Source organism: Pavona decussata, unplaced genomic scaffold, assembly GCF_977016875.1.
Source record: "Pavona decussata unplaced genomic scaffold, jaPavDecu1.1 SCAFFOLD_139, whole genome shotgun sequence".
Classification (NCBI taxonomy): Eukaryota; Metazoa; Cnidaria; class Anthozoa; order Scleractinia; family Agariciidae; genus Pavona; species Pavona decussata.
The window spans coordinates 448128-463568 of NW_028145552.1; the positions used below are offsets into that span (position 1 = coordinate 448128).

At 41.2% G+C, this 15441-nt stretch overlaps 2 protein-coding genes across 4 annotated transcripts in view; one reads left to right on the forward strand and one right to left on the reverse strand.

Moving 5' to 3' along the window:
* Nucleotides 1-15441, reverse strand: part of LOC146467065 (cubilin-like) — a 29863-nt gene continuing 14422 nt past the window's right edge. For all 3 annotated transcript variants that reach the window (XM_085126385.1, XM_085126384.1, XM_085126383.1), the window contains 5 exons: nucleotides 10940-10987; nucleotides 3322-3867; nucleotides 2535-2594; nucleotides 1813-2169; nucleotides 1-1465 (listed from right to left, as the gene is read on the reverse strand). In XM_085126385.1, the coding sequence (XP_084982511.1) occupies nucleotides 1341-1465; nucleotides 1813-2169; nucleotides 2535-2594; nucleotides 3322-3867; nucleotides 10940-10987 (1136 nt within the window). In that variant the 3' untranslated portion in view covers nucleotides 1-1340. The remainder of the gene's footprint in view (nucleotides 1466-1812; nucleotides 2170-2534; nucleotides 2595-3321; nucleotides 3868-10939; nucleotides 10988-15441) is intronic.
* On the forward strand, nucleotides 5234-10259 carry LOC146467066 (uncharacterized). The gene has a single exon (XM_085126399.1). It carries the CDS (start codon nucleotides 5724-5726, stop codon nucleotides 10257-10259), a length of 4536 nt encoding a protein of 1511 aa, XP_084982525.1. The 5' UTR covers nucleotides 5234-5723.

Genomic DNA, 15441 nt, shown 5'->3' on the forward strand with positions numbered 1-15441 from the left:
AAAAAGAGAAATACTTCAATGTTGATCATATTAGAAAAGGTAATAATGTGATTGATTACAAAAGAGTTCCCAAAAGAGAGGAAAACTTTGTTAGTTAAATAAAGAGATAATCCCCAAAATCCCTCAAATGCACTGACTCTAAGTGCAAAAGTAGACAGTATTACAGAGCAATGACAAAGAAACGATCAAATGATTACCGACCTACAAATTTATTAATGAATAACTTGACGTAGGAATTAATTTATTAACTTTATAACTTTATTACTGCTGTTTGCATTGTAACTGTAAATAGAGTAAATGTGTATACTAATGAATAAAACTCGTCCGAATTTATAAAACAAGATTTTGGAGTTACCTCGTGTATTGCACGTGGTAAAATCGTTTTTTCCCCGCGACATAAAGACTTCAATTCATTTTAATGAAAATCAATACAATAAATAATAGAATGGAAAATGTTGCATTGAGGATATTTACAGCTTGTAAATACACTAAATGAACAGAAAATAAAAGCTTAAATTTACAATTTTCAAATTGCATATTGTAAATTTTAAACACATGTTTGACATTTTTAATTAACGGGCCGAACTGTTAAACATATTCGACTCTGAAAACTTGCATTCAGAGTTTCGCCTTGGCAAAACTCAAAATGCATTGTGGGATTTTTGAACTCGCGCCTTTGATTCCATACTTTTAATTGAAAAGCCTGAATTCCACAAGGCCTCGCGTCCAAAACCCTGCGTTTGAATTGAAGCCTTTGAAGCTTGAAATTCAACGCTGAAAACTCTTTATAGCTGAATACCGTACTTTTTTGATGTTATTAAGCTTGTATTCAAACTAATGTCTATACCGCTCGAATCCAAGTTTTCTGAAAGCTTAAATTCAAGGTTTAATTAAAGAGGAGTTTAAGATTTTCCTTCTCATGGAGAAATCTTAAATTCCTGCTTCATTACAGTTCAGATATAAGACTGCATTACATTTAACTTGTTCTTGGGTTTAAAGAGAGTGTAATGCATTTAGAAAGCCACCCAAAGCTAAGTTACCATAAAGATGATCTACGTATGAAAATATTAAACAGCCGTTCTCTTTTTCCTTTGAACACTCAATAAAGTCATTAACTAAAAGCCGTGTAAACTCGGTTAAGCCAATAAAGCGTCACTAAGCCACGTAATGTTTTCTATACGAGCTACTCTGTAAAAACATTAAACAAAGACATTTCTAAAGGCATGAAAAATTCTGTTACAATGGACAACTTTAAAGGAAACGAATGAGAATTTGATGAAGTCAAAACAGCTACAACATTTTAAATAACGTTTGTCTGACCAGTGTGTGATTTGCTCTAATCAGTCAATGCAGAAAACAAGGAGTACCTGGCTGACTAGCAAATTACGAACAAACAAATTGACCGGCATAAAATACTTACATGTTGTCGGTTTTATCGTTGTTGCAGTGGTGGGTGATGATGGATCTGTTGTGACAAAAGGAAGGAAGGTAAGGTAAAGAGTAAGTGTCATACACGGCCGGAGCATAACCCGGAAACATGAACCAACTAGAAGTATTGAGTATTGTATTATTGTTAAAACGAACAGGAATTGTTGCCACGAAAACCCCCAAACGGATCAGCCATTCTCAAGTAATGATGGATATTTCCATGAGTGCTGATTCCCCAAATTTATCGTCGATTTCGCTGCAGCGTGCAAAAACAATGCAGTGCATGGTGATTGTATCCTATGATACCAAAGGCCGGCCCTGGTGAGTCGCTAGGCTTGTCAGGACCTCTCCTTACCTACAGTATTTGTCAGGACCTCTCCTTACCTACAGTATCTGTAGTGGGTACGCTTTGCACTTCTAAGACGTTTATCTCCCCTGTCAGCCTGTACCCCAGACTTCCTGTGCTGTTAGCTTCTCTTAAGACGTCAACTACGTTACTTTCGGAGGCTCTTGAGGATTTCTTGACCACAATGTCAAAATCTACCACCACGCTTCCACTCGAAAGCCTTTTGACGTCAACACGCTTAAAATATGACAGCCGTGCACGGAAGATAAGTTCTACGTTTGTTGTAAATTTTGAAACAAAGGCACGAGATTCTTTAGAGTTGAGGTTGCCATAAGCAGACATGTAAATCTCGTCCACGCTAATTCTTGCTCTGAACTTTTTGTCAGCAAGCGTTTCTACAAAAAAACGGCAGAATAAATAACAAAATCGGAAAAATTGTGCACATGAATGAAACTGAGGGCAGCAAAAAGACTTTTACGCAGTGGTGTTAGCAGACAGCAAAGAGGTGCAGTTTGACATCGTCAGGACATGTTTTGTCCTAGCTACGGGACAATAAGGTTCATGTTGGAATCTTACACGAAACAGATATTTTTGCTTCTCACAGGCCTTGCTTCTATCTTCCCCCTTCCCTCCTTTTTTTTCTCTTTGTTACATAACTCTTAAAAAATTTTCACCTCCTAACCAAAGGCATGCATACAATTTTATATCTTCAGTCACAGTGACTAACTCTGTTTGGATTGTGCTCCAGTTTACTGCTAACCTGGTCGAGTCGGAGTTGGTGTTCCGGTGGTGCTCGCGCTTGTTGTTGGGCTTGGCGACTCTGAAAGATAATTTGGACATGGTAAATGCAATACTACTTTAGGGATAAGAATTCGAATGATCAAGAGAGTAAGACCCTCCATCAGATTTGATACTCTAACTACAGCAATTAAGTAGTCTCTGGTTCACTGTAATTTTGCCAACTATGGCCGGTTCAGTGTGAGATAACGTCCGAACGACCTCAGACAAGCTACAGAGACTTCAAAATGCCGGTCCCTGCATCAAGCACGTAGTTGAGATGAACTTCAAAATAGATGTTCAGTGTCCACCATAGGTTATTGTATGAATGGGTAACTAAGTGTTCTGAAACCACTCATTATAGTTTAAGGAGTGTAAGCCAAAATAGCTATTTCATGCCTCGACCAAACCAAAAATATCTTCTTTTTTACCTCGATAAATAATTAGCTCTCTTCTTTACAATCCCTAAAGACTGCCTCAAGCAGCTTTTGAATTTGAAAGATATTCTTCTAATTTAGATACTAGATTTTTTACATTATTTTTCATCCATTAGAGTAGTTTTGTTTTTTGAAGAGATCGAGATATACTTCAAAATCGCTGTGACAAAATAACAAAAATCCTTGAAAGATTCTTACCACTTCAGGCAACATTCCCGTTATTTTTTTTTTTTTTTTTTTTTTCACGAATCTTACAGCGGTTACCAATAACACGCGACCCACGGCAAATTCGTGTTTAAGCTTGTCTAAAACAGAAACTCAGCAAAATGTTACCCGATAATGGTGAGCTGGTTGGGATTCCTGGACTCCAATTTGGGATTGGGTCTATTGGCTCTAATGGTGACGACTCTGCAACAGGTGGCACCAACACAGAGGGCCCTGGAGGCAATGCGGATGTACTGTGATTAATCTGTACACTGGAGCTCACTGCCAGTGAGGAAGAGATGTTCTTCGCCTGACTGCTTGAAACAACTATTTGTGTTGACGCCATCGCTGAAGATGACCCCATAATATAGGACACTGACGGCAAAGCAGATCTACTTAGGCCTATTTCCAGAGTCGAACTCACTGTAACTGGCGATGAGCTTCTTCTTCCTAGGCTGCTTGAAGTAACTGACATGGGCAATATGGACAAACTTTGATCTATTGCCACGCTCGAGTTCTCTGCTACAGATGACGAGCTTTGTGTCACCCGACTACTTGGCGACAACACTTGTGCAGAAAACCAAGCACATGTGGTTTGGAGGCTTGTGGTAAACCAAGGAGGAATCGACGAAGAGCCAACTTGTACGGCTGAGGATAACTCCAATATAGAAGACGCTGGTGGTAATGAGGATACACTTAGTCTTTTTTTTGGCGATCAGAATTTAAAAAGCGAGGGGAAGTGTGTGAACTGAAAAGTGGAAGTGAATACCAGGAAAAGAGAGCAACAAAATAAAACCCAGTTATAAGCAAATGGCATTTTTTGGGGGGGGAGTCATTTTTCGAGTTGGCCGGTAAAGTTTTAATGCAATTTACCACATTTCATGCGAATTATAGGCTTTCTTCGGGGGAAAAAACCCTGTAGCTACCGCTAAGTGCAAGGAAGGGAGTAAACCCCTTTAAAAATGTGTTTTGTCCGATATCTAAATATTTTAGCGGCACGAAACGGTCTGAGCACGCTATCTCAGTATTAGCAGCCTGGGGTGCTGACCATTTAGATGGAAAACCCGGAAATTCTAATGGTAAGTATTATTCCATTTGGAGTACTTCTGAAATTATTGGCTTCTGGTCAAAGTTATGCATTTTTATTACTCCTTCTGGGATTTACAGCTGATGTTCATACATTTTGCATGTTATGCCGAAAATTTCCATTCAGGCGGTTAGCTCAATTGGTAAGTACCCCAGAAAACCACGGGCGGCTCATGTTGAACTTGGCGTAGCCGAAAGTGATTTTGATGGGCCACAATTTTCGTGGACGCGTATCGTGTGGCGCAGGGGTGGAAAGCTTGAATCAAAGCAAACGTGTCAGGCTTTTCTCTCCCTTTCCCTTTTCCCCTCGCCCTCCCTCGGACAGTGCTTTAAATTTAAATTTACCATTAAACGAAAGGCAATGTTTGGATCAATCAAAACAAGGTGGATATGCCATAAAAGGCCATGACAAATCAACACAAAAAGCATCAGCTTTTTTTTTTATTATTTAAAGGTCTTAGAGGCAACTTTCTGTGTAGGTGTAAAAACAAAACGTCCGACTAGTAACCCTACCTGTCTACGAAAGAACCCTATAAGGGGTTTGCGGAGTTCCCCCTTCCGAAAAAAAAAATCTTCGGTCCGGCCCAATTCATTCAACCCGCAAGACCTGGACTTCGAAAGCCCAATCTTACTTAAATCCTTCGAAATGTTTAAAAATATCATTATTGTACAGGGATTGGATAGGGAAAAAAGCGAGAATCGGAAATCCAGAAAATTGTACTTTTCTGTAACTGCATTATCATATCTCCATTTAGCCTTTCTTATTGAGACACTGTTACGAAAAATTGTTGCGTGACTGTATGCTAATTTACTCTAGAATATTCTCGCATATTTAATTAGTTTTGCATCATAGTGACTAAGCAGTTTCTGAAGCCGTTTACGTGTGATCCTGTAAATAGTTTTATACTGTAATGTTACTTTATTTAGTTGCGCCGGAAAGTTCTAGAATCTTACGCTCATTAGTATATAAGGAAATCGGTTTAGCTTTTAGAGAGTTTGTTGTTTATGAGAAGAGAGTACGTGTTTATTGAAGTGTGACAGAGGTCGCGTGTATATTTGGCAGAGGCCGTGTTTATTGAAGTGTGACAGAGGTCGCGTGTATATTTGACAGAGGCCGTGTTTATTCAAGTGTGACAGAGGTCGAACTGTAATTTACAAGCCTAGCGTGTGCTTGTTGTGAAGTTTTGTGTTGAATTTGCTACGCTCATTTGGAATAAATAACCTTGTTGTTGTTCCGACAACCCTGCGTTCTGTTTAGACTACGAACTATTCGCCACTCACAAAACGAACTCGTAACATTGGGGGCCTGTCCGGGAGAGTGGAATTCAAGGAACTGTTTGTTGTCTACCGATAACCAGGAAAGGATCGCAACTCGGAAGGAAGTAGCTGTGCCGTGGAAACAAGTGGTAGCAAGTGAAAGAGCCTTGGAATTCTAACGCTGTCAAATGGAGAAACTTATGCACCTTGGTAAGGAGTTTGGACTGGAAGGTGAAAAGCTACTCGAATTTGTGCGTGAACAACAGAAGTTGGAAGAAGAGAAAGAAGAAAAACAAAGACGTGAGGAAGAAGAGAGAGCAGAAAAACAAAGGCAGTTAGTAAAGGAGCAGAAGCTCGAGGAAGAAGAGAAAGCAGAAAGGCAGAGACGTGAGGAAGAAGAGAGGGAAGAGAGACGCAGACGCCAGGATGAAGAAAGGGAAGCGAGACGTCAGGAAAGAGAAATTAGGAAATTACAACATGAAGCTGACCTCATGAGACAGAAGGAAATTGCTGAGGCCGCCAAGAGAGAACATGAGTTAGAACTTGCTAGGTTAGCAGCAACGAATGGTGATGGTCGTACCGCAGAGAGAGGTGATAGAGCTAAAGCGCCGAAACTTCCAGCGTTCGTGGATGGTAAAGATGATTTGGACGCATATTTGCAGAGGTTCGAGAGATTTGCAGATACAGCCAAGTGGCATAGAACTGGATGGGCATCAAAGCTCAGTGCTCTGTTGTCTGGACGAGCACTCGAAGTGTACTCACGCCTATCTGAAGAACCAGCTAGAGATTACGGTAAAGTCAAGATTGCGCTGATGAAGAGATATGATCTCACAGAAGACGGCTATCGTCGTAAATTCAGAGCGTCTAAGCCGGAAGTTGACGAAAGTCCGGACCAGTTTATCGTGCGACTGGACAGGTACCTGTTACGGTGGCTAGAGCTTTCGGATACTGAGCGAACCTTTGACGGTCTAAAGGACTTGATAGTGAAAGAACAGTTTATTGACTCCTGCCCTAAGGATTTGGCCATTCACCTACGAGAAAGGGCACCTGAGACCCTAGCACAGATTGCGAAGATCGCTGACAAGTACTTAGAGGCCCATGGTAAGCATTTGTTTAGCCCAGTGAGCAGGAAGCCGGTATTACCGCCTGAGAGGGAGGAAGCCAAGAACACACAGTCTAATTCAACAGCCCTCCAGTGCTTTAGGTGTAACGCTCGTGGTCATAGAGCCGCCAACTGCCCAACCATAGGAAAAAGGTGTTTTCTGTGTGGCAAGCAAGGACACGAAGCTAGAAACTGTCGATCAGGTGGACGGAGATCAGGAGGACAAAGTAAGGATGGTAACCCTGTGCGACGTGGTCAAGTGAGCGCCAGTTGCTTAGTCCAGGAGACTGAGAGTAAACCCACAGCGGAAGAAGTTAAGTCCTGTATTAAAGATGAGAAGCTACTGTTAGCCTGTGGTAAGAAGATTCCATTATTGAGTAGCGCCTGTGTTGAACCTTTGTCTGGAGTGAGAAGTAAAATGCCTGTAGTGAAAGGTAGAGTTGGAGAGAAGTCTGTTGATGTCCTGAGAGACACTGGCTGTAGCGGAATAGTAGTAAAGAAGGATCTTGTGTCTGAGGATCAGTTCACTGGCGAATTTAATGTTATGCTGCTCATCGACAACACGGCAAGGAAAGTGCCCATTGCAAAGATTGACGTTGATACACCTTATCTCAAGGGCCAAGTGGAAGCGCAGTGTCTTCCCGATGCTGTTTATGACTTAATTGTTGGTAATGTACCAGGCGCGAGAGCTGCTGACGACCCAGATCCAAGCTGGCAAGATCATGTGCAAGAGGCGTGTGCTGTAACCACGAGAGGTCAAGCAAAGAAGGCCGGAGAACGTATCCCATTGAAGGTACCGAGTACTAAAGAAAGTCCTGTAGTTGATAGAGAAAAGCTCAAACAAATGCAAAATGATGACGAGAGCTTACAAAAATATTGGGAGCGAAATGATGTAGTTGTGAGAGGCCAGGCTGAGATTTCATTTGAAGTGAAAGGTGGAGTTTTGTACCGCGTCTACAATCACCCTTACGTGAATAATGGTAAACCCCTGAAACAAGTTATGGTTCCTGTGCAGCTGAGAAGTCGGATCATGGAACTAGCTCACGGATCGCTCATGGGAGGTCACATGGGAATAAAGAAGACGGCTGATAAGATTCAAAGCGCATTCTATTGGCCAGGTATTCAAGGGGACGTGACTCGTTACTGCAAGTCATGTGATGTATGTCAGAAGACGGTTAACAAGGGTTCTGTACCGAAGGTTCCCCTGGAGAAGATGCCATTAATTGACAAGCCGTTCAAGAGAGTAGCAATCGATCTGGTTGGGCCTATTGGCCCCCCGAGTGAAGACGGTCATAGATATATATTGACATTGGTCGACTTTGCAACCCGTTATCCTGAAGCTGTCCCACTCAAAAACATTGATACGGAGACTGTGGCGGAAGCGTTGGTGGATATCTTCAGTCTTTTAGGAGTGCCTGAAGAGATCTTGAGTGACCTCGGCACGCAATTTGTATCTGAGTGTATGAAGGAAGTGACACGGTTGTTGAGCATTAAACAGCTCACTACGACTCCTTATCACCCTATGTGTAATGGCCTGACGGAGAAGTTTAATGGAACCATGAAGAGTATGTTAAAGAGATTGTGCAGCGAGCAGCCGAGACAGTGGAATCGTTACATCAACGCTTTATTGTTTGCGTATCGTGAAGTTCCTCAGGAGTCTACTGGTTTCTCGCCGTTTGAGTTGCTGTATGGAAGAGCTGTCAGAGGGCCGATGTTTATTCTTAAAGAGCTCCGGACGAAAGAGTTGGAGGAACCTGAAGTAAAGAACAGCTACCAGTATGTGTTTGAGCTACGTGAGAAGCTGGAAGATACTCTCAAGCTTGCGCATACTGAACTTCAGAAAGCCCAGCACAAAGGCAAGCATTACTACGATCGTAAGGCTAAAGCCAGAAGGTTTGCACAAGGAGATATAGTATTAATACTGCTACCGACCGACCATAACAAGCTTCTAATGCAGTGGAAAGGTCCATTTGAGGTTAGTGCAGTAGTGGGTCTCAACGATTATAAGGTGTGTGTCAAAGGAAAGGAGAGAGTTTACCATGCCAACCTACTAAAAAAGTATTTTGAACGAGAGGATTCTGTACCCGTTGGAGCAGTGGCTGTCGAAGTGAACGCTGACACTAGTAAGAGCGGACATGCTGAAAGTGAAGCAGAAGAAGTTGATCCTGTGGATGGTGTTGATTTTTTAGAAATTGGTGGATATGTTGCTAAAGAGTCGATCAAAGATGTGGCTACTGGAGACAACCTTACTGATGAGCAAAGAGCAGAGTTCAAAGACCTTGCAAGTCAGTTTCAAAGCTTGTTTACAGAAGCTCCAGGTACTACAAGTTTGGCTCAGCATCATATAAAACTTACATCCGATCAACCAGTCAGATCAAGACCTTACCCAGTACCGTATAGCCTGAGAGAATCGCTGAAGAAGGATATTACAGACATGATGAAGATGGGAGTTATAAGAGAGTCAAGTTCACCATATGCCTCACCTGTCGTGGTTGTTAAGAAAAAAGACAACACAAATAGGATATGCGTGGACTACCGGAAGTTGAACAAATTAACTGTGTTTGACCCTGAACCTATGCCGACTGCCGAGCATTTGTTCCAGAAGTTGAATGGTGACAAGTATTTCACAAGAATTGATTTGAGTAAGGGCTACTGGCAAATTTCTATCCCTGAGGAAGACATACCGAAGACCGCTTTTGTGACGCCTGACGGATCATATGAATTCCTGAAGATGCCGTTTGGTATGATCAACTCCGCAGCGACCTTAAAGAGAGCCATGAAGAAGCTATTGCATGGAATGGATAACGTAGAGTTTTACTGGGATGATATTTTGGTTCACACCCGTACGTGGGAAGAACACATCAAGATACTACAAGAGTTGTTTACACGATTATTAGCAGCCGGAATGACCATAAGACCGACTAAATGTCTTTTTGGAGTTAACGCTGTTGACTTTCTCGGTCATCGTTTGGAGGGAGGTTTAATTGGTCTTCATCAAGACAACGTGGCAAAGATTAGAGATGCTCCAAGACCTACTACAAAGAAGCAGATAAGATCGTTCATGGGTTTAGCCGGATATTATCGAGATTTTATTCCCAACTTCGCAGCCTTAGCTGCCCCGCTGACAGACCTCACGCGCAAAGGTCAACCGAACAAAGTCGAATGGGGCGAGGCACAAGAGAAAGCCTATCAGAGTATTAAGGCCCTCCTCACAAAAGAACCAATCCTGCGGCTGCCAGATCCAGAGAAAACCTACTTTCTGCGGACTGATGCCTCCGACAGTGGTATTGGTGCTGTACTAATGCAGGAACATGATGGCAAGCTGTTCCCCGTTTGCTACGGTAGCAAGAAATTATCAAGTGCGGAGCGTAATTACTCAACCATTGAGAAAGAGTGTTTAGCCATTGTGTGGGGATTCAAAAGGTTTCACCTGTATTTATACGGAGTTCCCTTTGTACTGCAAACTGATCACGAACCACTGAAGTATATCAACAGTGCGAAGTTCGCTAATGGACGGCTCATGCGTTGGGCTATGTTTCTTCAGAGCTACAACTTTAGAGTTGAGGCTATCAAGGGATCCGAGAATGTAGGAGCAGATTATCTGAGCAGAGTAGAGGAATAACTTTAGAGACATTGGACTACCTCCTCTCTTTGCACTATTTAATTAATTTTTCGTCGTTAGTAGAAATTTAAGAAATTTCTTCTCAAGAGGGGGTTATGTTACGAAAAATTGTTGCGTGACTGTATGCTAATTTACTCTAGAATATTCTCGCATATTTAATTAGTTTTGCATCATAGTGACTAAGCAGTTTCTGAAGCCGTTTACGTGTGATCCTGTAAATAGTTTTATATTGTAATGTTACTTTATTTAGTTGCGCCGGAAAGTTCTAGAATCTTACGCTCATTAGTATATAAGGAAATCGGTTTAGCTCTTAGAGAGTTTGTTGTTTATGAGAAGAGAGTACGTGTTTATTGAAGTGTGACAGAGGTCGCGTGTATATTTGGCAGAGGCCGTGTTTATTAAAGTGTGACAGAGGTCGCGTGTATATTTGACAGAGGCCGTGTTTATTCAAGTGTGACAGAGGTCGAACTGTAATTTACAAGCCTAGCGTGTGCTTGTTGTGAAGTTTTGTGTTGAATTTGCTACGCTCATTTGGAATAAATAACCTTGTTGTTGTTCCGACAACCCTGCGTTCTGTTTAGACTACGAACTATTCGCCACTCACAAAACGAACTCGTAACAGACACAAATGGCATTAAAAAATACAGAAATTAATTGATAGACATCAATGGCATACTTACGCATTGTAGGCTTTATTGTTGTTGAAGTGGTGGCTGCTGATGGCTTCGCTGCAGCAAAGAATAGACACATTTGAGAAACAGTATCATCTTTACAAGGAGTTTATATACCAAATAGTTTGTTTGCGTTTGCGTGCAACAATGCAACTTGAAAGAGGGGTTCGGCAAGGATGTCCACTATCACCTTATCTTTTTATCCTCTGTGCAGAGATATTAGCAAGTGCAATTCGAAAGGATCCCGACATCAAAGGAATTGTTGTGAATGATACGGAATGCAAAATACCATAATGATTCGATTTAGCGCCCTCCTTCCAATAAGCGCCCCCTTCCGAATAAGCCCCCTTCCCCCATCCGCGAATGTGTTTTTGTTGATAAGGGCCCCTATTCCAATATGCGAACCCATTCGTATAAGCGCCCCTATTCTAATATTGCTAGTAATAGTTCTCACTAGAGCTGCCCCCGCTTTTGAAGATCCGTTTAACACCTGTATATGGTTTTTACTGGATATAAGTACTGTGCATACGAATCAATCTTAAAAAAGAAACGTTTGAATATTTATTGAAGTTAACATCCGTGTAACTGGTTAGCATATTTCTCTGTAAATTTGACATTGGAATCTACTACAGTCATACAGTTTTGTTTTGTAAAACAGCAACGTATTGTATGTATAATTATGTGAATTCGTGGTTTGAAAGGCTGCTAAAGATGCAGGAGATGGCGAAACGTGACTTCGTGGTTGCAAGACCTTGACACTCTGCTAGAAGATGGCAAAACGCGAACTCGTGGATGAAATGCTGCTAAATGATGGCGAAATGCGAACTCGTGGTTACAAGACCTTGAAACACTGCTAGAAAGAACTCGAAATGCTGCTAGAGGACGACGAAACGCAAACCCTTGCTCGAAGACCGTCAAACGCTGCTCGAAGACCTCGTGGTTGCAGAATGACAGCTACCCGACAGCACCTTGCGCGCTTGCTGAAATATTACCCGAGACCACTGTGCGCACCTAGTTTGATCAATTCGAGATTTTTTTCGCATACTAACAAATTTACTAACAGTACTCACTTTCTTAAATTTTGAAATTCCTTATATGTATACACGCGGGGAATCCTAGGGTGCTTCCTCGGGTTTTGGCCCAGCGGGGGCAATAACAGCACCTTCAGAGTATATGTCAAACGTGGTTCATCTTCCTTTAATAGCTGACATACCATACGTAAATAATGCATTACAAAAAAGCGGTCTTCGTCTGAGTTTCTCAACTGTAATGCCCATGTGAGTACATAATTCCTTCAAACGAATAATCTCTTCTTCACATGGCGATTGCTCTGCTTGTCGTTCTGGCTAGGAAGGATCCAGGGACAACAAGTCCGTTTTCCAAACACCTTGATCCAGTCACACAGTGCACATTGTTCTCATGGCGGGCTTTAAGAAATTTGAATAAAAGGAAAGTTCCATCGGCAAATGCCCAACAAGTTTGTTATCAGCTTCAAGGCAAGTCCCAACTGCGTATTCATCGTGTTCTTTAGCTTCTTTACGGTCCCTTTTCCTGTATGCCAGAGACTCTTCTATGATTGGTGACAACGCCGCTTTGTAACAGACGAAATTCCACTTCATAAACAAACATCAAATTCCAAATCAAGTGACAGTCAGAACGAGCCATAATCGTAGATATTTACCACCGGTAATTTCCGCGCGCAGCAACCTCGTTCCCAGGGTCTTCATTGTTCTTATATACGGTGAATCATTAACAGCTGCGAGCAGTCACGTTCACTTGCAACCCTAAACCCATTCAGCCGCGTACAGTGATCACTTTGCTTAAAAACAAGAAGGCTCATGTTTCACAGTCTAATGCTGGCAAAAATATCAATTCTTATTCAACAGAATTTAAACCAGAAGGCGTACGGTTTGCCGTTGAGTGCAATAGTAACTATAATCTCCGCTGGAGAGAAGCGACAGTCGGAAATAGGTCTGCATTCGCAGGCCGCTGAAGTCTGTAAAGAAACATTAAACTAAGACATTACTAAAGTCTAAAAATCCGAAAAATCAGTTACAGTAACGACTTTAAAGAAAAAAAATGATAATTTTATGAAGTCAAAAAAGCTAGAACATTAATAACATTCGTCTGAGCAGCAAGTGCTGTCTTGCCATATACTGACATTCAAACGCCTTATGAGTTGTCGACTTTCTTTTTGCTGCAGTGGTGGTTGATGGCTCTGTTGCAACAAAAGTTAGGAAGGTAAGATACAGCGTTTAATATGTGTCCCACACGACTGGAGGGGAAAATATCGAGTGCCCTTTTAGACTGCTTCTCAATAAAACGGGCAAATTTCTCCCGTAAACTTTAAATTTATTATGCCAAATAGTATGCAGCGCTGTGAAAAAGAGTTGTTTTCCGACAATTTTGCAAACAATTCCAGTTTTGATGACACTTTCAAAAATGATCCGTCTTCATACCGCGACCCTCAATGTTGCCGACACCTCTGCAAATTGCAGGTGTTGTTTTAAAAACCGGTGTCTGCGATTTCCGATAACTTTAATCATCTCTGAAATTTTGTTTTTTCAAATAAGATTGACGGGTTTTATTTTTTGTTTGTTTTTGTTGTTGTTGTTGTTATTGTTGTTTTTTCTTCTTTTTCTGGACAAAACACAAAAACTCTCGACGGCTTATTTCAGGTAACATGCTGTTCTTCGAACTTGCGACGTTTCTACCCAATCCTGCCCCAACTCAAAACTTTCAAAAGATGCTGTACATTGCGAATTTTAATTACCGAGAAAACAGCATGTTTCGTGTTTGTTTAGCGAGCAAATCTTTCAAAATGAGTCCCAAGGAAGTTGTTTGACACGTCGAGTTCACTATGGACATCTAGGCCGGTGAAATTCCAGCCGCCGTTCGGGAAACGAACCCGCGCTCCTCCCCCGGGGAGGAACAAAGACCGGACTCGAGAGCGGCGGAAATCGAGCCTATTGTCGACCTCACAAACTCGTCACTTTGCCTCCCCACCCCCATGGGGGTGCTTTCGATTCTTTGGGCTCCTAAGGGACGCATAGGAAATCCAATGCGATTTGAATAAGCGAGTCAGAAAACCTCCTTTGAGACAACTTTGGTGGCTCCTAAGGGACTTTTTTTCGCATAAGTCATTGACGGCCCGAAAGCAATGATACATAAAGAAATACTGGTGGCTTATCCTTTTAAAAGGAATCTTGAGTACTGTGACTTAAAATTTGACATCCAAGACGATTCTATCTTAATCTATTACATTTTATCGTTACGAAAATGTTATATTTATTCTCCGAAATGCTAGAATAGTAGGCCTTTTTTGCAGTGATTCTTTGCCAAAACAAAGCGTGTCCATAACATTGAGCTCCATATGGTCAGAAAAAGAGATAATCAAGCTATCATTACAAAGCATGGGAGAAGTTGCTTCATACGGTAGCTAATTTGAAAAAGTATACGTATTTACTCTGTATTAATTTATCCACAGTTTATTTTGTAAGTTTCAAGTTTCAAGTTTAAGTTTCAAGTTTATAAAGTTTTCCAAAAAGTTACTTACAATGAACAACGCCTGCAAATAGCGAGCTAATCTAGGCAGGCGGTGTTAAGGACATACATACACGAATAACTAATTGAAGGCGTTAAAAAAAGTCAATTTTGAATACATTGTTTGTCAAAAAAGTAATGAAAAGTGAAGAAAAGTGAAGAAAAATATGATTTATGATTGAAATATAATTAGGATGACTTTTTTATTTTAGAAATAAGAGTGCTGGTGTCAGCATAACTGTACAGAGTTTCGAAAGTTACAAGTAGTAATGCTTGAATTTTCTTTTTGAATATGTGCTTTGCTAGTCTTCGATAGCTTTCGGGAATGCTGTTCCAAATTTTAACTCCAGCGATGGAAAAAGAGTTTTTATGATGATTGAACCTAGAATAATTAATATTGTAGTTACCAGAAGATGCTGAGCGAGTATTATATCGATGTATGTCTTGTTTAGAAGTAAAAAGATTGATTGAGTGTGCGAATATGAGTGTTGACGTTGACTTTAATGAGCAAACCGCTACAATGATTATTGGCAACAGATCCGGGATGATTCAATTGGATCCTTAATTTCTTGGAGCTCTTGAGCCTGGGGGAGAGAGGTTCTGTGTCGCCTTCATAACTTCGAGAGCGTTGATTAAGATAACTGTATGGGTAAAATTGTCGCCTTAAAAAAGCGTTGTCGTTATGATAAAACTTCCAATCACCTATCCATGTGTAAATGTGTAAATTACATCATCTCAACGAAATTCATTCGCATATAAGAAAGACAAAGCACATGGTAGGTTAGGTGAGGGCCTGTCCTTAACGCTAAAAAGTTGCATTTACTATAAATTTATGGGTTTTTAAGTATTGAAGTCAGAGTAAGAACAACAGCTCTCTGCATTCAACGACAAACACCCATTGAGCACAGAACTCAAGCTTAAATGGACACTTAAGGATGGACCCCATCAGAGACCTCGCGGGGAATGAA